Source organism: Lygodium microphyllum, chromosome 12 (genome assembly GCF_053477565.2).
Source record: "Lygodium microphyllum isolate KBCC chromosome 12, Lygodium_microphyllum_v1.1.10, whole genome shotgun sequence".
In the NCBI taxonomy this organism is placed as follows: Eukaryota; Viridiplantae; Streptophyta; class Polypodiopsida; order Schizaeales; family Lygodiaceae; genus Lygodium; species Lygodium microphyllum.
Genome location: NC_141146.1, coordinates 46885333 through 46910648, shown reverse-complemented (window position 1 = coordinate 46910648; position 25316 = coordinate 46885333). Strand labels below are relative to the sequence as shown.

At 40.7% G+C, this 25316-nt stretch overlaps 1 protein-coding gene across 3 annotated transcripts; it reads left to right on the top strand.

Annotated features, from left to right (window-relative positions):
* Nucleotides 1–6685: 6685 nt before the first annotated feature.
* On the top strand, nt 6686–17043 carry LOC148027723 (L-gulonolactone oxidase 5-like). Of its 3 annotated transcripts, XM_087689421.1 has the most exons (6): nt 6686–7295; nt 7395–7823; nt 14782–14836; nt 14954–15028; nt 15315–15473; nt 16013–17043. In XM_087689421.1, the coding sequence occupies exons 1-6, from the start codon at nt 6996–6998 to the stop codon at nt 16777–16779; spliced, it is 1785 nt and encodes a 594-aa protein (XP_087545547.1). In that variant the 5' UTR covers nt 6686–6995; the 3' UTR covers nt 16780–17043. The 3 variants fall into 3 exon arrangements, with proteins under 3 accessions (XP_087545547.1, XP_087545546.1, XP_087545545.1); XM_087689420.1 differs by having other exon boundaries at nt 14782–15028; nt 15366–15473; XM_087689419.1 differs by having other exon boundaries at nt 14782–15028; nt 16013–17042.
* The last annotated feature ends 8273 nt before the right edge of the window (nt 17044–25316 follow it).

Genomic DNA, 25316 nt, shown 5'->3' with positions numbered 1-25316 from the left:
TAGAGATTAGATCCTCGGGCCTCGAGCTACTCTGGTGTGCAGGTGTGTCTATTACATTGCCTTGTTAGGTGTGCTGGAAAGTTGGAAATGCGTATGTGGATCCTCGGGCCAACTCGCGCGTGCAGGTGTATCCATACCTATCATGCATCCCCTGGGGCCTGAATTGTCCTCTTCGCACGTGCCATTATGAAGGTATTTAGATTACGGCTTTTTTCAAGATCATGCGATGATATCGTGGTCACTGCTCGCTGATTGCGCTTGTCGCGACGTCTTTGTCAAGTGAATTCACAGTTCACAGTTCACTGACCACCGACAGGATTTGGAAATGATATCTGAACAGTGATGTGACAACATCATAGTTACAACTTACGAAGTTACGATAGGCCGATAGGGTAACTCGGAACTTCGGAAGCCCTGGCCAGGCGCAGGGACCAGGGTGATTCAGAACGTAGCTTTGCTAATATAACGAACCGGCGTCTCGAAGTTAACTGAGGCCGGGAGAGGGACTCGAAAGGCCAAGGGCTCGTGAATCCCCCTCATTTCTTTCTCTACCTTTTCCTCCTCTTTTGTAAGAATAGGGGCGATCTCGCGCTCGCTCTCTGGCCTTTTGGTCGAGGGTTAGGGTTTGCTGTTGCTTCGACGGGACGAGTTGTATGTGCGAGGAAGGCACTCATAACAGTTGGTGGGCTCTCTGTCTCCTTTCGTGCCGCCCGTCAGGGCAGGTGCGGTATTGTCTGCGTCTCGAGAGATGCAAATCCAGAACACTGCTCAGACTGTGCCGCAATTTGGCACCATGTCCTTGCCTATCATGCAGACGACACCCCCATCTCTCTCCCATCATGAGCCGGACATGGCGATTTCTATACAAAGGGCATTTGGGAAAGTAGTGGGTAACCCTCTGTTTAATGGATTCCTCGCTCAACATGCAGGTCTCGGACCTATTGGGCAGCATGCAAAACAACATGCAGACAGAAGAGGAGATGGATTGTCCTCAAGATTTGGATCCGTCCACCTGGGAGGCGTTGCAGAACAACTGGCAGGTGGCACTTTTGGAAGCCCCGCGTTCCAAAGGGCGAGTCTCCAAGAAACTGAAGGAGCTGACGACTTCGCAACTCCTCGGAGTCAGCCGCATCTTCCTCAACGAAGTGAATATAAGGCTCCAACAGGAATGCAAAAAGGGCAGCAGGACGCCGCCGCCCCCTCCAAAGCGCCTCCGGAACCTGGCCAATCGTCCAACCAAACAGGTATGTCAGGTACGCAATACTGTCTCTCTGTCCCTGCTATTGAGTTAAAAAAGCTCATCGTCTCTTATCAGTCACGAGCGCTGATCGGACTGTGTCATAGGGCACGTCCCCTCCTGGATTTTCTACACAATTGGGTCAAGCAAAATTGGTAACCTATTGGGGGGAAGCCCATTTCCATCCAATACCTCCCAAACAACTACTTCTTCTTCCTGTTTGAAAATGAGCACTCAGCCCTTACCCTCCTTAGCCATGGGCAATGGATGCTTAGAAGTTCTCCATTGTCCCTTTTCAAGTGGTCACCAGAGTTCGACCCCTCTGGTCCCAAGTCGACCTGCGTCCCGATTTGGGTCGAATTCCGGAACCTGCCATTACATTTATACCCCTTTCTGAAAACCTTAGCCGCCCCCCTGGGTAGACTGTTAGGGCAAAGACCCTACACGGACATTAACCCGCGATGGCACCCCCAGCTCCTAATAGAAATAGATTTGAGTAAAACCCTAATTGATTCCTTGCTGATTACTGACATAGAGGGCAACTTTGTGAAGAACCAACCTGTCCTGTACAAGAATCTCCCTAATGCCTATTTCAAGTGCCTCAAAACGGGGCATTTCATTCGAGACTGCCTTGAATGGAAGGATAGAGTGAGTCCAGAACCCGACAAGGTTAATCCCCATCCTAAAACCGGTGACCCTCAAGATGATGGGTTCCAATCGGTCAGTAGGAAGGGTAAGAGCAAACATCAGTCATCCCAGAAACAAAACACTAATAGTAAGAGTAGAAACACTAATAACAATAGATACTCCCCTCTTCTCATGAACTTAGAGGATACATTAGAAGGGAATAGTGAAAAAGGGGTAAATGGGGCAAAGGGTGAGGATAGTACAACAGAGCTAGTATCTGATGAGGTAATGGTGGAAGAAACTCGGGGAGAAAACAAGGGACAGACCACTAGGTCTGATGATAATGTCATACATCCAGAAAACTTAAACTTTGATCTCAACGAACAGAATGAAGATGTCGAGTTCTCGCAGGCAGAGGAAGAGGAACTTCCAATGGGAAGAGAACCCCCTCTCAGCCCTATCCCTACTGAAAGCCCAACCAAAGAGGTAGGTAATAGTCAAAACGCCAAAAGAAGATACTCAAGTGTAGGACAAAGTGCTAATAACCCATTTGGGCAAACAAAGGGACCTCAGAAGAAAGGGAAACGAAAAAAAACATAAATCTGGATAATGAATAAATTAAAAAGTATTTCTTATAACATCAAGGGGTTGACTGACCCCAAAAGGGCAACCATACTCAGGGAATGGCTCAAAGTTAGTGCCATCCTCCCCGACGTTATTTGCCTACAGGAAATTAAAGTGTCAAGCCCCCCTCTTTTCAAGAATCTACAGTCAGTGTCTAAGGAATATGTATGGTTCATAACAAACCACACCAATAGGAGAGGAGGCACATGCATAGGTGTCTCCGTCAAAATTAAGGATCTAGTTTGTAAGACAATTATAGATACGCAGAATCACTGGGTGGCAGTCCTTTTTAAGAATCAGGATGAATTTACTGTTGTCTCAGTGTATGCCCCTAATACTTCTTCTGAAAGATGCAGGCTGTGGGACTCATTTCAGGTTATCAATTGCCCCATCATTATCGCAGGTGACTTCAATATGGTTGAAACATGTAAAGACAGGTATTTGGAAAAAGGTACATGTCTTGTAGGAACTGAAAGGAGTAAGTGGTTGGTAACTAAAGCCTATCATGGGCTCACGGATGTAAGTGAACAACTAGGATTTACTTGGAGTAACAATCAAAGTGGATCCTCTTTACGTAAGGCTAGACATGATAGATTTTATGTTGCTGCTGGTTTGCTGGCCTCCTATGCCAATCTTAAAGTTAAAGTACTAGATAACTTAGTTATGTCTGACCATAAGCCTATACAACTGACTCTCTCTAACTCATCCCAAATAATTAGGGCTGGCTGGTTTCATACAGACCCCAGGCTATTCCAAAACAAAGCAGTTAGGGATTCCATCAAAGAAATCTGGACATTGGCCTTCCGGCAAACAATCTCCCCAGCTCACTCATGGACTAGAGCCATTAGAGACACTCAACTATTCTTGAGGGATGTAAAAATAAAAAAGGTTCAGTAGGTTAGGGAACATAGAGCTAGACAATACTCAGCATATAAATCCTTGGAGATCAGGATAGAAGCTGGGGAGAGCCAACTGACCTACAAAGAATCAAGCAAGAACTAAGATCTGCTGAAGAAAAAGAAGCTATGGACATACAACTCTTCACCAGGCAATGGTGGGCTGGCAAAGCAGATAAACCCACCAAAGACATGTTCCAAGTCCTTAGGAAAAAAAAGAATAGAGACTCCATCCCTATGCTGAGAAAGGAAGATGGTACACATGCACAAAACAATGGTGAGAATCTCCTTATAGCCAAGGAGTTATTCTCTAAAATGTTTAGCTCCCCTAGAGAGAGCTCACCAGAAGAGACAACTGCTAGAGCTAAGATAGCGATGGCCAGGAGGAAAGTTGTCCCTCCAGGCTTGGTTGAGATTCTAGATGGGGAGCTCTCAGCTATTGAGATCAGTGACGCCATTGACTCTCTAGCATCAGGGAAAAGCCCCAGGGAAAAGCCCAGGGATTGATGGCCTTCCGAATGAATTCTTCAAAGAATACAAAGACTTCCTTATTCCACCCCTTCTCATGGTATGGAGGGAATCCCTAAAATTTGGAGCCTTGCCTCACACAATCAATGAAGGGGTAGTCAAGCTAATCTATAAGAGGGATGACAAAGAGCTCCTAGCTAATTGGAGACCCATCACTTGTCTCACATCAACATATAAGGTCTTTGCTAAAGCCATAGCTAGAAGGCTATCTGATCAACTTGACCACTGGATAAGAAAAGAACAATAGGGTTCATTAAAGGGAGATACATCCTAGATTCAATAATTGGCCTATGGGAAGGCATCGAACAAGCCCAAAGAACCAACCAAGATTTTGTATTCTTCAAGATTGATTTTGACAAAGCTTATGATAGGTTAGAATGGGATTTTATCCTTCAGTCCCTCCACGATATGGGGCTAACGAGGAAGCTCATCAAATATGTTAGTACCCTGTTTGGTAATGTTTCCACCAGAATAGCCATTAATGGAGAGATGATTGACTCTTTTCCCTTGAGGAGATCCATCAGACAGGGCTGCCCTCTCGCTCCCTTGCTGTTTGCCATTGCAACTGATGCTCTAGGGTGGTTCATTTAAGCTGAGATTGATAAGGGAAATATTAAAGGTATCAAACTCCCCAACAACAAAGACATGGTTCTCAACCGGTTTACTGATGATACAAATAGTACGGTCAATAATGATCCAGTCTCATTAGTGGCCTTTTGGAACTGCTTGCAAACCTTTTGCAAGGCTTCTGGCTCTGTGATCAACCCCAACAAAACAGGAATTAAAACACTAATTAGTCCTTGTCCTAGTTGGCTCCTGGCTGAAGGATGCAAGGAGCTGGAAACAGATAAAGTTTTTAGACTATTAGGCATACCCATGGGCTTTGGAATCTCAATGAAACAAAGATGGGACTGGGTCTTGGGAAAAGTCAGGGGTAAGTTTGAAAAATGGAAGGGGATGTAGCTCAATATGGCTGGAAGATGCATGGTGCTTAAATACATACTAATTCCATCCACAATCTACTTTTTGGCTTGCTGGAAACCTTCTAAGGCAGGAATGAAGCAACTAGAGCAACTAGGGAGGAACTTTCTTTGGAGTGGAGATGGGGAACAATTCAAGGTACCTAAAGTATCTTGGGCTATATGTACTACACCTAAGAATTTAGGTGGTCTTGGTCTTCCCAATCTTAGCATTCTGGCTGACAAACTGGCAGCCAAATGGATAGCAAGAAGCATCATAAGGGAAGAAGAGGACTGGATTATTTTAATCAAGGCAGTCCACTGGCAAATTTCAGGTTAAGGGCTGCTCGAAATGGAAAGGCCTAGACCCACTAACCTGTTAATCCCCTCTCCCCACCCCAACCTCACTCTGCCCTGGTGTTCCAAGGACTCTATCTGGTTCAACTTCCATAAGGGAGCGATCCCAGACAACCAACATACAAGCTCTTCAAGAAAGGAACTAGAAGCTGGAGGGACATATGGGATCCAGCCCTTAAAAAGTGGATGTCTGGGACACAACTAAAACAGACATTCAAACTTAAAAGACAGGAACTGGACCTGATAACTGAAAGGGTACTCTTGTGGGATTCTAACATGCCGGTTATGAGCAATCTCAACCACCACTTCAATCACAGGGGAATCAGGTTATTGGGGGACAAACCGCTACTACCCGTGCCTGACTTGATAAATAGCAATGCTCCACTCTGCAATAAATTGAATAACAGATGGCATATTAATTGGGCAGTAGCACAGTGGAACTATAGGTTTAATAACATTTGGGCTCCCTCTATTCAACCAAATATGTCCTGTCTGATGTGGCTCATTACCCTCAAAAGTCTATGGACTAATGAGAGAGCACTCAAAGCTGGTTTGGGGAATGGTCTGTGTACAAGGAGTGGACAGCAGGTAGAATCAATTTCACATATTTTCCTTAACTATACTAAAAATGCTAACATCTGGTGTTTTCTGCAGGTTACTATCCTTAAGTATCACCCCACTAAACTCACCTAGAAGGAGGTGTTATTAGGGGAAATTTATGGTCTCCCTCCCCCAATTTGGAATTGGATCAGAAGCTATTACTTGTGGCACATTTGGTTAAGCAGGAACAAGAAAGTGTTTGAAAACATTGATGTGAATCCTATACATGGCCTGAAATCTGACCTCTTTTTGCAGGTTGAGAAAGACACAGCTACCATCCTCAAGCAGCATGAAGACAGCTTAAAGGAGGGACTGGAAACTGCAGCCTTCAATGTGGATTTGGCAGCAATTCTTCTGGATATCAAGAAGAAGGCTGAACATTGAATAAGGACTATTAGGATTTTCAGTTCTGATGCTGTTATGGTCTATTGGGGCTTTTTTGTATAGCTGAATGTGTCCACCTAAGTAACGGTAGCTTCCCAGGGTTGAAGCAGTACTTAAATCAATCAACTGTAAAATTTTCTTTTCAATATTAATACATCTTTATAGCTTCCTGCAAAAAAAGAAGTTAACTGAGGCCGGATACACACCGGGCTGCGGATGGACGCAGGGTGAAAAAAAAAGCATCCGCTGCCTTATGTGTCAAAAGGCCATTGGGCCCGATTTTTGCGGGTGGCGGACACTTCTAAGCGGGGGATCTTCCCTGTCTTGAAATTCGGGCGTGCCCCATGAACAAGACAACAACACCTTTTTCCAAAATGTGACCTGAGGGATTGACAAGAATTGAACCCCCACCAATCCCCTCACACCCCTGATTCATTTCCAATGGGCCAAGTTTCTTTTCGCAAAATTCATAGGTGTAGTTTAGTATGTAAACGAAATAACGGACAACTTGCACCTCCTGTCCGTCCATAGCCCGGTGTGTAACCGGCCTGAGATCTACACACCCACCTTTCGAAGTTAACTTCGGAAGCCCTGGCCAGGCGCAGGGACCAGGGTGATTCAGAACGTAGCTTTGCTAATATAACGAACCGGCGTCTCGAAGTTAACTGAGATCTAGACACCCACCTTTTACATATAACGTTTACTTATCGACTGCTGGAGGAATGGAGAGAAGGAAGGGTAGATGTAAGTAGCCTTTGGACAGGCCTCCATCGACTGCTGGTGATGGGGATATCCAAGATATGTTTAGCAGCTAGCTGCGCAGCAGTCCTCGTAGGGCAGATGATGATGATGGTATCGATATTAATGGTGGGTGGTGCACCCCCGGAGGAACCAGTGCAATGCAGCAGCAGCAGCAGCGGGGGTGATGGCATGATGATGATGATGAACTGCAGCATAGCAAACAGCTATGGGGTGTGGCCGGACCGGCAGCCATGCTGGGCGGCAGCCGTGGCGTACCCGAGCACGGAGGAAGAGCTGTTGGCAGCGCTGGCGCAGGCCGTTAGGAGGAAGCAGAAGATGAAGGTAAGCTCATGATGCATATACAGTTATCTAATTAGTGTCAGAATTAATATAACGTATAGTACAGAGGCTAAGAGGAGACGGTTTTCTGTGTCGCCGAAGGTGGTGTCCCGGTGGGCCCACAGCATCCCGAAGCTAGTCTGCCCCGGCGGGGACGGCGGCCTGGTCATCAGCACGCGCGAGTACAACCGGAGAATCGCGATCGACGACCGGCAGATGACGGCGACAGCGGACAGCGGGGTGGAGCTGCGGCAGCTGATCGACGCGGTGGCGGAGGCGGGGCTGGCGCTGCCCTACTCGCCGTACTGGGAGGGGGTGAGCCTGGGCGGCCTCCTGAGCACGGGCGCCCACGGCAGCTCCTTCTTCGGCAGAGGGGCCGCCGTCTACGAGTACGTCAGCCGCATGACCCTGGTTGTCCCAGCCTCCGAGAACCAGGGCTACGCCAGGATTATCACCCTCGACTCCACCACCACCCCCGACCTCCTCAGCGCCGCCAAAGTCTCCCTTGGAGTCCTCGGCGTCATCTCTCAGGTAAAAACTTACTATTTTGTTTATGAAATTAAAGATTAGTACACTTTGTTCATAATTCGGATATTTATCTTTCTGCAAGCATCTACAATTATTCAGATCTAGTTTAATGTGGTCTTAGTCACGATATAATATTGTATTACTATATGATTACATGGTGGTTAAAGTAGCGTATTCATGAAAATGTATCCAAAAGTTCAACTAAATCTCTACTTTCCCTCCTATTAAGCATATAAGAAACACTTGTAAAAGATTTAGCACTCACAAGGACTGAAAGCTAGGTGACTTTGGGTTTTGCCCCCTCAAATATCCTCGTCTCTTGCCTCTTGGATGGACTTCAACGGATTATTCCCAAACTTGCTTTCTTCACTTTATCCCCCATCTCAAGAATGCCAAAGATGTGGAATTGTCATTCTTCCCCTCAATTAATATCTCTACTACCAAGGTTTCTTGTAATGTTTCTCCATAGAGGTGCTGCAATGCATCCATCTCATATCATGTGTCCTACCCATTCTTGACTAGCACAAATGCCCTTGCCATCCAAGACTCCTCTTTTTTGCAACTTTCCTCTTGTGTAAAATGCCCCGAAAATTACTCTCCTAGAGAGGAGCCTATTTCCTATGGCATACCTAAAGAGACTAGGTGAGCTTCAATGCTTCAATTAGCTCTTCTTGAGTGATATCCATGTCCCAAACCTTTTGCACTCTTTGTATGGTAGGGGAGTCTGGGTTTGTGATCACCTCTAAGATCTTAGAATTCTACCTTATGGATAATGGCTTTTTCTGCAATTGATAATAGCAATATTCAAGTATTCGTTTCTCATTATCTTATACCTATGATTCCTTCGAGAAATGTCGTGCACATTGACTACATTGATCTCTTGCCCATTCTAGTCAAGCACCACTTGAAGTATTCCTCCATTCCTTACATTGAAGGATTTATGCTTACTCTTATAGCACCAATAAAACCCAATTCAACCTGTTAGGAGTCTATGCAACAAAAAAAAAATATTCTCTAAGTGAAGGGGCTACCACTTTCCTATACATTTTTGTTCTTGCACATCCAACTGATGAGAATATGTGCCATTATTGTCAAATGGGTACTATGTACTGACTTCTTTTCAAACCCTTTATATTCTCCATCCATAACACTTTACTTTCTAAACTAAATGTTAATTCTATCTCCATCTTTACCTCCCATTTTTCAAGTGTGTGTGTGGGCAGTAAAGCATCCATGAATCTTTACGCCATAGAGCCTAGCCCCATCATATATAGATAGCATTTGTAATTTCATGTCCATGCTTGGATACTCCTATTCTAGCTACTATATTAAGATGCGGTTGAGGTTGGCAAATGTATTTGAGTTCCCTCTACTAGCCTTAGGTATGGCAAATTTACTCCAAAAATTGCAAACTCATAGAAGATCTTGACCATGATCTCACCATGATGCTATCTAGGTACATTTTCTTCTTATTTTTATTCTTAGAGTTCCTAACTCTTTGCTAACCTTCATCTATTTTTCCTTTTCTTTCTTACCCCATACGTGCTATGAACAACATTTGTCCATTGTACTTCACTTGTCTCACCTTTGTTGCTTTGTTCTTTTGTTTTTTTCTATGCACAATCCCAATTATAATATTTCCATATGCGATAATAAAAACATGCCCTTGCAAACTTGTTCCACGCCAACTTGAGATAGAAATTTCCCATGCAATGTATATCCAACATCAATCTCTTGGGTTACTCCTTGCTTGTGTCATGCGGTAATAAACTTTTATCCTTCAATAGGAGCTAGCTCTAGTTGAGTGAACAATTTGACAAAATTGGGTGCATCATGTAAAGGAGGGAGAAGCTATTCTTGAATAGTTTGACAAATCAAGGTGCATTTATTCATTCTTATCTATATATGGATCTTTACAAATCTTGGTGGAGATGGTAACTATCTCTCCTCTCAATCCACACACTACTACTCACAATAAATCCATGTACACAACCAAACTAACAACTCATATGGAGACACGGATGTTTGCAATAAACAATTTATTGCATCAAATGAATGCCACAAATCACATTCTCTTGATTATAGAAGAGCAACAATAGTATAATCCTTGGACATCAAATTTGAGGGTATATCTATGCACTTTTGCAACACTTTCAATGGAGGACGTTCTTTCTTGGCTAGAATACTTTGACCATGTGGCTAGATATCATGCTTAGATAGACAAACAAGAATCCAAGCAAACAAAATATTATTGGAAGATATTGTGGTCATGTGGTATGTCCAACAACTAGATCATATAAAATAAAATTAACACCATCTAAAAGAATCATTAGTGAGACACAAATCAAATACTATACAATCTATCTTGAAGCAATTGTGAAAATGTGAAAAAATACTAGCACACTTTGCTATTAAGTCCGATAAGATAATAACAAGGGTACCGGTGAATCTAGGATCCATGAAATTATTTTATCTATGGTCTTGTTTATGTCGAGATCTAGCTAAGAGAACACAAGAACAAGGACCACAAACCGTACATAAAGGTATCCAAGTAGCACATTGGGATAAAAGGAGAAATTGAAGATATTGAAGATACTTGAAACAAAGATGAAGAAAAAGGCACTATTTGAGGGTCCAATAGCAAGGGAATTTGATATGCGAAATGCTTAGATAGCAACAAAAGGCAATTACCAAGTAGAGATGCAAAGGTAGATCAAACCTTTCTATTGAGATATGGACATGTTAAAAGTATACCAATAGACTAGATCAAGGTAAGCTTGCATCTAAAATGTTCAACTCGAAAGAGAAGACTCAACAACATTAGTAAGAGTTCAAGGAAACTTTTAGTGCATTATTGGTTAGGCACAACCATTCACAAGTCAAACTTCAACATTCAAACACATCAAGATTCCATCATCATGATGTACATGTCAAAGCTTAAATCCTTAAGGGACTATTAAAAACTTTCCTTACTAATAAAAGTTTTAAGAAATATCGCTAACATAGTTGAGCCTTTAGAATTGTTTTACAAGTGTAGTTCTTAACATGTATATTTACAATGTGTTATTTTGGGCAAAGGAAAAATACTTTTTTGTTTAGATTGGAAAAATTCTATAAATTTTTAGAATGCACAATTCATCTCAAGCATGCATGTGTGTGTGTGTGTGTGCGCGTCTGCATGCATGCATGTGTGTGTGTGTGTGATGTCTATATATATATATCACATAAATTGAAAATTCATCTCCAACAAACTTACATGATAGGATGTAGTTACAAAAATTGACCACCTCGAGGGAAAAATTGCCTTAAGGTGGCATTTATATAAGTGTGTATTGCAAAAACTAGATCATTGACTACAAGTTCTATTCATATGTAAGAATGGTAATAATTGGAAAAAACCTTCCAAGTTCTAGTGATTACATTAGTAAAGTTGAGGCCATTTTTGTTATATTCCTAGATTGACAAAGTCCGACAAATTTTGGTTCCCATAATAGTTCTTTGTGAACATTGATTTATGATGACTTTCTTCTTCTAGTCATATCAATGGAACTCTCCAATTCTTATGTTGACATTCACCTCTATATTTTCTTTAATCTTTTTGCTTGAAGGTCACAAGATCAAGGCATCCAATGATCAAGCATGGAATTAGAGAATGCAAGTCTATCCAATGAACTTCGACTTACAAAATATTGTTAGAGGGATAAGCCAAACATAAATCCCACCAAAGGCTTAGTCAATATAAACTAGATATATCATTCACCTCTATATGCTCTTATTCAAACTTCTTACCTCAAGGTGACGAGATCAAGACATTCGATGATCAAACATGGAATTAGGAATGAAGGTTCGTCCAATGAACTTTGGCTTATGGAATATTGTTGGAAGGAAAAGCCAAAGTTTGAGACATTCGATCTTGTATTCTCAACTCAATATTCCATGGAATTAGGAATGAAGGTTCATCCAATGAACTTTGGCTTATGGAACATTCGATCTTGTATTCTCAACTCAATATGATATTCTATCGTAAGTTTGAGACTCAATAAATGAATCGATCTATTTGTAGAGTTGTAGAATTTGTAGTTATCAAGTCATTAAGTTTTGGGGCACAATAACAGACCAAGTAGTATATCTACAAATTTTGAGAGTAGGAATTCCTTAAATCTTGATCATGCCACACAATGATGTGTTATATAATATGATAAAATTTTCCTAATATTTAAATCATTTGTGGATCTAGGTGAGGTTGCCTAAATTATGATTAAAATTTATTGTAAAATGGGCCTATGATAAGAGTAAAAAGGTTCCAAATAGAACACTTGCTATTATATGCAATACAGTTTTTTTCCTATCTATTATACACTTGGATAATTACCAAAATCAAAATTATATATTTACGTATATATTCTCAAGAAAGTTCTTAAAGCCAATACCCATCTACAATTGAGATCTTAACAAGCTCAATGGACCTATCCTCAATGATCTCTTTAATAAAGTGGTAATGAATCTCAATATGCTTTGTCTTCGCATATAAAACTAGCCAAATGAATAAAACTCATAGAATCCAAATGCAATGTAGAGACCACATCAATAGTACCAATGATTGCCACCGGATGGCCTAGCATCAATGGTTACAACATACTCTACCTCTATAGTGGAAAGGATTGTACATTTGTGCACCCTAGACATCCAAGAAATAGTATCTCCAATAATGATAAAGACATAGCCAAAGATGGACTTACATGTCCTACATAATCAAAGTCAGTGTACCCTACGACTCTTGTATCCTAGCCAGCATGATATGTGCATATATCTGGAAAGTCCTTAAGGCACCTCATGATATTCTTCACAGTATCCCAATGTCGTTTGCCATATATATTACAAGTGATATATCAAGATGATGGCTATCATGACATACATCAAACTTTCCACTATAGATACAGAAGGGATCTTGACTATCTTGACCTTTTGCATATCTATGAACAATCGACCTTAGTAACCTTCCCATGAGAAGATAAAGGATAGCCAATAAGCTTAACATCATGTATATGAAATCACTCAAGAACCTTTTGGATATACTGTTTATGTGACATGTAAAGGAGACCCTTAGAGCAATCATGTGTGATGTGTGTTCTAAGAATATATGAGGCATGTCCATGTTTTTCATCACAAAGCTCTTCTTGAGAGAGTTTTTCGAGGTATCCAACTCATCATGAGCACTCAAAGAAATCAACATGAGATCAATCAACATATCATCAATATAGAGTACCAAAATCATAAGACTATTATCAAGAGCCCTCTTCATGTATAAACATAGATGCATATCACTACAAGTATATTCTCGTGAATACATGAAAGCATCAAACTTGTGGTACCATTCCCTAGATGCGTACTTAAGGCCATAAAGGCTATTTCTCAGCTTGTACACAAGGTGCTCCTTGCCTTTTTTCTCAAAGCTCTCAGACTGCTATATATAAATCTCATCATGCAAGTCCATATGTAAGAAACCCATCTTGACATCCATCTGATAGAGGTCCAGATCGAACTGTGCAACCAAAACCAAAGCCAAGCGTAGAGTAGTCATCTTGATAACAAAAGAGAAAACTTCATCAAAGTCAATACCATGCTTTTACTTAAAATCCTTAGCAACAAATTTGGCTTTACAGACTGGCTTGGGACATAGGGGTATTCTTCAACTTGTATACCCACTTGCAAGGTAAAGCACATTTTTTAGTGAGCAAAGAAACCAGATCCTAGATATGACTTTTTATTAGTGATTCATACTCTGACTACATGGCCCTCTTTGAAGAATAACTATCACGTCTGTGTATAGCCTTATCATAAGTAAGAGGGTCACTAGCATTTGTCACCATAATATAACCCATAGAGGACACAAACTAACCAACTTGATGCCTCTCTAGTAGACCGCAGTAAAATAGGCTGCAAGGTTGTGCCTCTTATCTAACATTATGATCCTTGGCCATTGGAGCATTAACTACTGTTGTAGGTTGTGTAGCTGGCTGTATAATAATAGGAGGCTACTCTTGAAATATCACCCTGTGTATCTCGACGACTTACTTAGGCTAACAACATCATGGTGGTTGTGGATGACCTTTTGAGCTTGTGGATCCGATAGGCAATAACCCATCTCATAGATATCCCCATAACCAATAAATATACATTTTATGGATTTAGGATCCAACTTATTATGCTTATCCTTGGAAACTTGGCACAAAGCCTCATAACCAAAGTTAAGGATCTCATATTATAAAGGTACGATTTAGGTTTTTTTTTCAATATAATACTTGACTTGCACTTCTATAACTAGTCTAGATAGGTATATCTAGTCACAATAGAGGTCTATAAGCATACACTTGGAATTTCCTATTTTTGAATTTTTAAAAAATGTCACATGAAGTTGTGTGGTCTTGCCTCTAAATATTCAAGGTATGAGTGTAGACCATGGAGCCACATTCAAAAGTAGTGAAAGGGTAACTAAACTATTTATCTTTGGAGTAGGGATTTTTTGGATACATGAATTTTTAATACATTATATGTGTTTTCAAGCACTTTTCTATAAGAGGTCATATATAATTATCATTTCCTATATGAATTGGTCACCTTGTCAATGTTACTTCATTTGGTAGGTTGAAATGTATTTTATCTAGCATGCATTTAAGCGTAGTAGTAAACTAATGGTGCTTTAACTACAACTTTTGTGGGGTAGTCTCAAGACCTCAATGAAGGTAGTCAATGTGGCATGCATTATTATTTTTAATGGTAAGATCGTAGAGGGACAAATAATTGTGGAAGAGAGTGATGAGAAATGGAAACATAGATTTGTCAACCTAATAATCGCATGCTTATACATGTTGGAAAAAAAACAAGTAAAATTTTCAATACACATTGATTGAAGCTATTATTTATTCTAACCTAATGCATACTCTTATATCGATCAAACTAGGTGACTCTCAAATTACAACCCATGTTCAAACGTGCTATCACCAATGATTATCGAAGTGATGAAGACCTTGCCCTTCCTTTTGGATACGAGCATGAATTTGGTGATATCATATGGCATCCTTCTCAAGGAAAAGCAATCTATAAAATTGATGATCGTGTACCTTTTGATGTAGAAGGTGATGGTATGAATGATTTCCTTGGATTCCAACCGATACGCATAGCTTTATTGGAGGACACAAGGAGTTTAGGTGAGTTGGGCACTAATGTATTTGGAAAATGTGCATGGAAATAGTTTGCAAACGAAGCTATGATTGGTAAATGGCCACCTAAGATGGACAACATGTTGATGATAGTGAAACATACATACATATATATGTATATATAACATATATACATACATACATACATATGGATGCATGCATGCATGCATGCATGTATGTATGTATGTATATGATTAAGAACTAGTGCAAAAACAAGTAAGTCGACAATAATTACATGCAGTTAACACTAATATTGTGGGTTGATGATTTGTAGAACAATCATTCGAAGCAACAAATAATGCACCAGGTAAATGTGTGGTAGCAGGTGTGCAAATAGCGACATTTTTGGCACTTGGCACTGGTCTTAAGAACGATGGGCACACATTTCAAGGGTATCCAGTGGTGGGGTATCAGAACCGTCTACAAGCATCAGGCTAGTGTTGATAAGAAATTTGAGAAACTCTTTGTTAGAATTTAGGGATATTTTCCTCTTATTTTTGCAAGTTAGTGAATAGTAGATTGGAAGATTGGTGTTTTGAGAGTAATCACAAAAGTTTTACACAAATTCCCACTATAATTTCTGCATTGTGAATTACATCATAAACTTTTGGCAGGGAAGGACCGTGTTTACCTAGCTAGGAGTGGTTGGAGGGGGGGGGGAGACAGGCCGGCAGCCCCTAACCCCAACCACACCTAGCTAGCTATGTGGTGCTTCTTGGTCAAGAGCTCATGATGTTGAGCATCGAAGGGAAAGACAAAGGAAAATAATACTTTTCCGTACGAATTTTTTTCAAAAACTCGTTGGGAAAAGAACACTTTCCCTATATGTCAAAATTTCTGAATAAAATAAGGGTTGCTTTGTTCTTATTATTATTGATGAAAGTTCAGGGTTTCAATCGTAATCGGAATACTAATTATGATAATGATAATGATAATGATTATACTGCGTGAACGAAACTATCAATTGATCAGGCTCATGCTTACGCGTGCCAAAGGAAGATAATCTGCGGGTGTGCCCGTGGGATGCGAGGGTGAAGGGGGAATTCTATCATGAGACGGCGGTTTCCATCGGGGTGTCGCGCTTCGCGGAGTTCGTGAGAGACGTGAAGGCCCTGCGGGCGATGGACGCGAGCGGTCTGTGCGGGGTGGACCTTTACTACGGCTTCTACATGCGCTTCGTGAAGAAGTCGGCGTCGGCCTTCCTGGGGGAGCAGGAGGACGCTGTGAGGATCGACATAACCTACTATCGTGCGCGGGACGCGGGCACGCCCACCCTGAAGCAGGACGTACTGCAGGAGATCGAGCAGATGGCTGTCATCAAGCATGGCGGGAGGCCGCACTGGGGCAAGAACCGCCCCGTCGCCTTCCAAGGAGTGTGGCGCAAGTACGCTAACATGGAGGCCTTCCTGCGCGTCAAGCGGCAGCTCGATCCCGATGGGCTCTTCTCCAGTGCCTGGTCCGACGCCATGCTCGGCCTCGACCCCGCCCCTCTCTACAGCGACCATGACGGCTGCGCCCTCGAAGGCCTCTGCATCTGCTCCCGCGACTCTCACTGCGCCCCTCTCCAAGGCTACTTCTGTCGCCCCGGAAGGATCTTTTCAGAGGCTCGCGTATGTCGTAGAACTACTGATCCAATTAATATTCATGAGCAGGACAACTATAATGATTTTGAAAACATGCAAAACCTCACGTCTTATTCTACCACAATGAATCCACAAAATGTTCATCGTGGGCCTTGATATCGAGATGCTAATAATCACCCTAGCTTATAATTCATACATGGAATCCCTGTATTGTACGAGTTGTGGACTTGCAAAGCTCACCAGGCTTTGCTTTGCTTGCTTTAGTGTTTTTGTAAGCAAAGGGAAGTGACATGTTTGTCTACATGTGATGCTCAGGAAAAAAAAGAAAGCACATGTTTTGCATGCAAAATAGGAGGCACATTATGATTAGGCTATTTTTTGAGATTACTCACCGAAGCATGTAAATAATCATAGACATTTGCCCACTATAATAAGCAACATATGTTTGTCTACATGTAATAACACATTAACTTGTGAGCTATTAAATGTGTGAAAAATCTTTGTAGCCAAAATTTTAGAAAAGAATATGTTATGAATATTTTTCTCTAACTTCTAAGTGTCATCCTTCTCTCTTCAAGTAGTAAGAATACTAATTAAGGTCACATAAGTACATACATAAATATATGCTCTACTTATTAGTCGCACAAATCTAAATAGGTGGATGATGTCCAATTACGTCCAATCATGTCATCCTACAATTTATTCTTTCACATTCGAACATGGATGTCCTTTTAGCATGTCTTTAAAATTTAAATTTCATAGCATAAAACTTAGGATGCACACCCTTCCCCCTTCCTCCCAAAAAAACTCTCCTTTCCTCTAATCCAAACGATCCATGAATGCCAATGCGCATGTTGGCTACAATATACTATGTATACTTTTTGAGTATACAATGTGTTTTTTGACACACTAGTCGATAAATAATTGATCTACTACCATTAAAGAGTGGGCCAATTGACACATACATTTGCATGGACGTCGATGCATGTGCATGCGTGCACACACACACATACACACACATAAATGCTAGTAACATAGCCATTAAATGTGTTCATTTTAATAATAAGTCCAAGTTTAAATTGCATAGTCATTTTGTATATGGACATGCATAGGTGGCTCCATTGATTGAGAAGAATGTTCTATTTGCCCATTGTAGTTTTTCACTTTCATGATATTGCACAATATTAGAAACTTCCTATTCATATAGCAAACTCTATAGGGGGGAGGGTTTATTGAAAGGTCGAATCCACTGGGGATCATAGGTAGAAGGAAGTAGAAATAGGAGATGGAAGAGAAGATAAAGAATACATAGGAGGTAAACACTACAAAGACAAATCACAATGAATTGAATCAATATATATTGAAAGAACTTGGAATCCTTGCACTACTCAGAAGTAATCTCCAGGCATTAGATCTCCTGGAGCTTCTTCGTAGAATAAAATGTGCATCAAAATAACATCTCATTCTCTGTTGCTTAGAACCCAAATTTGATGGCTCTGTTGACTCCCAAAGGGAGGCAAAACCCCAGCACGCCTGATCACGGATCTCCCAAATCACTTTTTCTTCCTCTTCCAGTTCAAATTGTAGTTTTCAGCCTATTTACAACGATCACGATGTGCGTGATTTCGTCAATCTGTCTTTTTTATGAAAATCCCATAACTGGCTAAAAAAGCCCCTTGCTTTTTACATGCCATCCTAATCTAGAAGCTTTTCTAACTTTTTCATATTTTTTAATAATAAATAATATCAAAGATAAGTTAAAATTGTTTAAAAATCTAGTAATTTTGGATCATTTATGCCACGGATACTAGCACTAATGACTCAGATCACATTGACCATTAGGAGAAATATGGACTCTCTTTTTTGCCCCTTAAGGAGTGAATAAAGAAATATAGGCCTAACCAATGAGAGAGCTGGGATTCCAGATTCATGTAACATGAATCTTCTAGCCATATTTTGGTGGGGAATACAATGCTGACACTTCCTAGAAGTTTGTGACTCGAATTTTCATTTTCTTATTTTTTCATGTTTAACTTTTCATTTCTCCTCTTTTCAATTTTCCCCTCTTTCTTAGACGGATCTCAAATTTATCATATCTCTTTCTCCACTTCTTCTTTCCTGACGAAATCTTACAGTCTCATTGTTGCTTGTATATCTGTAACCCTATGAAATTTCATTTCCTCTACACAAACACAGAGTGAGTTTCATACGTTTTATGAGAGCAAAGCTTGTTCTACCAAAGCTCTAAGATTTTCTTCACAAAACTTTACATATATATTGTTCTCTTCCATGGATATTCTATGCTAAAGTTTTATCTCGTTTGGATAAAACCCATGCAAGTTATGTGCATTCTCTAACATATAATTTCTTTTGTTTTGGTATTCTAGGAGTCCCTTACAGTCAAGAACATATGATGGCACAAGTGTCGATGACATCTCTGCCATTGTGAGCATCCAAGAGCAAATTGAGAATGCAGCACCACAGTATGAGATCTCACATGAGGATTTCGAGCGGTTGCAACAAGAAAGCATTTTTAGACCTCGACCCGACTACGTAGTACCTTCCCAAGAGAGAGACGAGGGTTGCCCAACTGCAGGAGCAGACCTGGATGCTCCATTACAACAACATATAGATTATACAGAGAAGGTAATGTTGTTGGATTAATGTTAATCGAATGTGTGTCAAAATTTACCAGTAGGGTCTTTAGGGCATCAGGAGTATGCATATCAAATTTTTCTGAGATCCCCCAAAGCTACCCTGGCCGGAGGCTCACGTTTGGGAGCATGAATCTAAGCACATCAAATTTTACCGGGATCGAGGCCCTAGAGCTGCCCTGGTCGGAGGCTCGCATTTGGGGGATTCACGCTGTAGATTCAGGCCCCCAGACGTGAGCCTCCGGCCAGGGAAACTCTCGAGGTGCAGATTCAAGCCCCCAGACGTGAGCCTCTGGCCAGGGCAGCTCTGGGGACCCGATCCTGGAAAAATTTGATGTGCATAGAGATTCAGGCCCCCAGATGCGAGCCTCCGGCCATGGTAGCTTTGGGGGTCCGATCTCAGAAAAATTTAATGTGTATACCCCCTAGGGCATCGAGAGTGTGCACTCCAGACACGAGCCTTCAGCTAGGGCAGCTCAGATTCAGGCCCCCAGACGCGAGTCTTCGACCAGGGCAACTCAGATTTAGGCCCACAGATGTGAGCCTCCGTCCAAGGTAGCTCAGATTCAGGCCTCTAGATGTGAGCCTCCAACCAGGGTAGCTCTGGTGCAGATTCAGGCCCCTAGATGCGAGCCTCCGACTAGGACAAGTTTAGGGGTCCGATCCCAGTAAAATTTGATGTATACACTCTCGATGCACTTGGGGTCCTACTGGTAAATTTTGATGCAAATCCGATGTATATATCTTTACCACACTGGTAAAGATCATATATACACTCCCGATGCGCTAGGGGTCCTACTGGTAAATTTTGATGCAAATCCGATGTATATATCTTTACCACACTCCATACATAGTGAGTTTCACACAGTGAGTCTGATACTGAACTTATGTGATGCAGAACATTGTCTATATAGATGAATTTTCATCTAGACAAGGTGGTCAATTTGGTAGCCAAGGAAGGGTACATGACTCGGCATTGAAGGAGTATATCGGCCAACTTGTGAGTAACATTTTTGTATTCCATAAGACATGCTCTTTGGATTTTTTTGAGAACTTCTTGAAGTTGAGGGTACTAACAAAGGCTGGGCCATTTAAGACTATCCCAATGAACTCTAGCCTGGAGAAAGTAGTGTTGCTTCGACGTTCAAAGCTCCTCTACTTATTCTCTAGTACTAGGTCCGGGCCACTTTTTTCCATGGTGGCCCATGGCATGGTTGCTGGTGTTGAAGACCCCACTGTCATTAGGTAGGAACTACTAGGGCAAAATGTGTTGCTGCCTATGATCAAGAATTACTCTAACCATGGGGACTTCAGAGTCTAGCTCAAAGAAGCCTAGGAGAGAGTAGATGTACTTAGTGCCAAATGATATCTTATCACAATGTAATGTAATTTGTAATCTTCTCTTGAAGTAATGAAAATCGATATTTGTTGGATTTATGTGCAATGTAGTTTGTCATACACATAGTTTATTATTGTTTTTTACTTGAATATTAAGTTTATTTATCAGATTTATACGCAACACGATTCGTATCCTAGATTTAATACGTAGTTCTTTATCGAGTTCGTGCGCAATATATATTCGTTCGAACGCATGTAATGATAACTCAAAGACATAAATAAAACAAATAACAAGTGAATAAACAAAAATAAGAAGCACCAAAAAAATTGTATTCACATTGATAACATTTTACATGGGATCCATTACAACCAGGGTTTTACAAAATCTCTTTGAAAGCTACATTCCGTATATGTTTTGGTAGTACACCCCTATCATTGTTGATCTTTGCGAGGACTATGTTTCCATTGCCAAAAAAACCTCACTATCCGCAAATCCCTATGGTGATGGTGACTCTTCTTGCATATACTGCTGCATAGACCAAGTCTCCAAACAAGTCGATGACGTAAGCTTTGATAGCTTCCTGTAGTGCAAGGAGAGCTTGGGTAGTCTAACGATCGGGTTGTTGTAAGCGTGTTCCATCTGGGAAGTGCCTCTTGCTGTTCTTAATGAGTATACCGTCCATAATCTCATGCAATAGCTTTTGGAATGGAGCCTTGGTATCAAGAGATGCGTGGTCTTCTGGTAATGGCGGTTCTCACGCTTGGCTTCCATCGACACTTGCGATGCTGGCATGGTGGTGGTGGTGGTGGTGGTGGAGCTAGGGGAGGTGGCCTCTGCATAGGATTTCTAGGGGGTGTCTCCAGGCCCCTTGCTTGATGCGTGCCATGTCTTCTAGGAGAGAAAACCCAAAACTCAAAAGTGAAATGTGTAAAATGAGGTGAAACTTTAAACTTATAGCAGAACTTTCAAAAAACCCTTAAATCTGAATTAATGTATCTAGGCTTTGAAAAAATATGACCAGCGATCCGATTGATGTGAAATTTTATATGTGAACTCCTCTAGGGTACATCAACTACCAAAACAAAAATTGGCCTCATCAGAAGTCTCTAGGACACTTGTCTGGAGGCTGGCGTCTGGGGCCTTGAATGCTGGCATCTAGGGCCTTGAATCTGGGCCTTGAATCTGGGGATTCAAGGCCCCAGATACCAGCCTCCGGACAGGTGCCCTAGATACTTTTGATGGGGCCAATTTTTAAATATCCATGAGTTTTTATGATGCCGGGCATGTGGGTGAAGTTTCACCAGATTTTGATTTATAAAATTGACGGTTCAATCATTTTTTGAAAATGCATTAACTGGATTATACTTCACTGATAAAACTGAAAAACTCACCACTGCACTGAGTGTACGCAAGTGTATACTAAATGTGTTGTCAACCAAACTACATGAAATATTAGAAACTTAAAAATTCACAAAAAATAAGTCATGGGTCAAATGGAATGTCGCATATCGGACATAGTGTTACCAAATCACTAAATACAGTAAAGATATAGTGTATCGGTCCATGTACAACTGATCACTGATGTGTGCGTGATTGCACATTGAATTTATCCTTAACAAAACTACTTTGAAAATTAGAAACTTTGAAATATGCACAATGCAAATCATGAAAAAATAGAATAATAAATATCAGATTTGGCATTACGAAACCATGAAATACACGATAGATAGTGCATTGCACGAAGTACAACTAGAGCTAGGCAAAATTTAGCTCCATTTTGTAGACCACTACTATCAAATACTTGAAGGTCTACTGGAAAGATAAACCAAAACTAAGCTCCTTACAATCTACAACCAAACCTGAGCTAAAAACATAGATCCGATTATAAGGTAGCTTCTCAAAGCATATTGTTGACATTAAGATTAAATGCATCCTTGTTACGGATCCTACGAACAAGAACCATATCTGTGGGCTTAATAGTGATACATCGGGCACGAATGGCTAAAACTTGAGAATCACCCATTAGATCAATCAAGTAACTTTCAGCTGCTTCTTGGAGAGAAAGCAAGGCTTGGCTTGACCATCGCCACACATTTCTTGCCTGGTTCCTTGAAAAGAACTGGTGATGATGCCCTAACTACAGATCTTACAGTATTTCTTGCACCAACCTAGAGAATGGTACCTTAGGAATAATCAAGTTGGCACTCTTCTAGAATTTCGTTATCTCACGCAGCGCAGCTGTGCCTAGTCTCCATCTTTGCTTCTCATGTGTTGGAGGACGTGTATTACCAGCTGGAGCAGTAGTGGGAGGTGGAGCAACTAGAGCACGTGGACCACTATTTCTGGCCAATGGTGAACCATCATTATTGACCACACTAGAGCCACCATTGTTGGACATAGTAGCACCACCATTATTAGCTGTAGTAGGGCCATTGTTGTCGGCCACCAAGGGACCTTTGTTACTCACAGTACGCTCACTAGATTCAGAAGAGTGTTGAGATCTTGCTCTTGCAGGTGCCTTCTTGATAGGAATCTTGGAACGTGCCATGGTTGTGATAATGAAAGATAGAAAGGTGGAGGGTAGAGTGAAGAGTAATGGGAAAAAATGAAAGGAGAGACTTAACTTAGGTACGAAACTTTTAAACTTACTGTAGTGTAAATGAACTTTAGAATTAAAAACATAGTTCGAAATCTAATTTGAAAAACATAGTGACAAACCTTCGAAATTTTAAACAAAAATTGCAAGGTATCTCATGTTAAAGATAGGAGTATTGATGTGCCATATCCTGGGTACCTTTGCTCTCTCATGGACTCTAAATGCATCAAAAGTATTATCTTTATCTAGGTCTCCATTTCTTGCCATCTCTCTCTTGGGTTTCCAACCATTCTGTGTGGCGTTGTCTAGCTGTGCTATTTTCATATCTTGCTTTTCTCACTTCGTATATTGCCCTACTTATAAATTCTGCTTGAGATGTTTTGGACTTCTTTTATTTTTCCTCATATTATATCTCTAGTCTCCTATACCATCATTGTAATAATTTCCTCATAGAATTGGAATCATTGATGCCACCTTCATGATTAGTTGCCTTTTGAAAAGCACATTGAGCTTGCCAATGAGATCGTTCCATGCCTTGAGTTGACCATACTGCCAAACTTTCTTGATCTGCAAAGTATGGACCATGTGCTTCAAGTATATGCTGCACAAGAAGAGATATTAGAAACACAAAATAATTCCAAATGATGATTTTTTTTTGTAATGGTGACAATACTGACCATGTAGTGTGTTATACTATTTGTAGTCCATGCCTCCACTATGGACTTATGAAATTTAGCAAGTGTCTCTTTAAATGCATTGGCATCACCATCACCATCCCTAAACCTCAACTTTTGTAAGAGAGCTGCTAATCTATCTAGGTGTATCCACACTTCTGCCTTAGCAATCCTCATTCGTTCCCCATTGCTCCAATCTGGAACAACAAGGTGCAACTTTTTCCATGCTTCATACTTCTCTAGTTGTTTTACAAGTATATTGCCTTTCTCATCTCGAGGTGGAGATATAAACTTCCTAGCCTTGGGTCCACCAAAGCATGGTTTATAAGGGATATTTCCACTCTTTCTAGATTTGTTCTCATCCTTTTTTATTTCTACTTGGCCCCCATGCAATCCAACTTTAGAGAGGACTTTTTCTATCTTCTTGCATGTAGCATCAGCTTCTAAGGCTACATCTTGTATACAAAGTATATATATTCATATACTAGCTTCTCAATTATTCTAACCAAAGAATGCAATGTGCAAAAGTAAACCCTTGTTAGTGGTATTTCCAAAATAGGGCACCACTTTGGATCCACTAAAACTAGCATTCCATTTCTCATGACTTTTTGATCATGTGTTGGAGCACCTTGTTGTCCTGCCTTGGTAAGCCATTCTTTCTTTCCATCTTTCCTTTTCTTCCTAGTTTGCATGCAGTATATGCACAAAAATTTTGCATTTGCTACATTTGATAAACCAAACATATGCTTCAATGTTTTTAAATCACCTACAAGATGCCATTCAACTTGATAGTCCCCAAACCCCTCGATGTGTAAAATTGCTCCATTATTTTGTTATTGAATAACACTAGGTATATTAGTGAGAATAATTTTTTTTAAAAGTACTTTATGGTCCTCCTTTGGTAGTTCGAATGCTCCAAGCCACCATATTTCATTCATGATTGTACATTGAAGTATAAAGGATGGTTTTCATCGATGTTGGGATCTAATGCTCGATTCATAAGTGTTATACTCACACGTTCAAGTTTTTGTCCCTTAATAATCTCACTCTCATCAAGTTTGAGGAAAAACTTAGGCTTTCCTCTACATTCTTCCATAGACATATTGTAGAACTTAACTATAGCAATCTGAACCCTACATATATCCAATACAAAGTTGTTGGATACATTCAATATAAATGCAACTTCTTTGGAACCATACTTCAATATGTGTGTATTTTCCAGATGCGTTCGCTCACAAATTAGTTCTAAAACTTTCTCATTTATTTATTTTCAAGCCTTCTTCATTTGAAATGGTTTTGGCAGAGGCATTACTTGCTTAATTTTGAAGACTTGCTTAAATCCTGTATCCAATTGTTAATAGAGCATACTATATAACTCAGAACTCATTCCCACCTTGTCACATAACCCCTGAGCATGTGTAGCAGTAAAC

Coding starts and splice junctions, on each gene's coding strand:
- LOC148027723 (XM_087689419.1), top strand. CDS start 6,996: ATGGGGATATCCAAGATATGTTTAGCAGCTAGCTGCGCAGCAGTCCTC. Junction 7,296..7,394: donor GGAGGAAGCAGAAGATGAAG/GTAAGCTCATGA, acceptor GTGTCGCCGAAG/GTGGTGTCCCGGTGGGCCCA. Junction 15,029..15,314: donor GGAGGACACAAGGAGTTTAG/GTGAGTTGGGCA, acceptor GATGATTTGTAG/AACAATCATTCGAAGCAACA.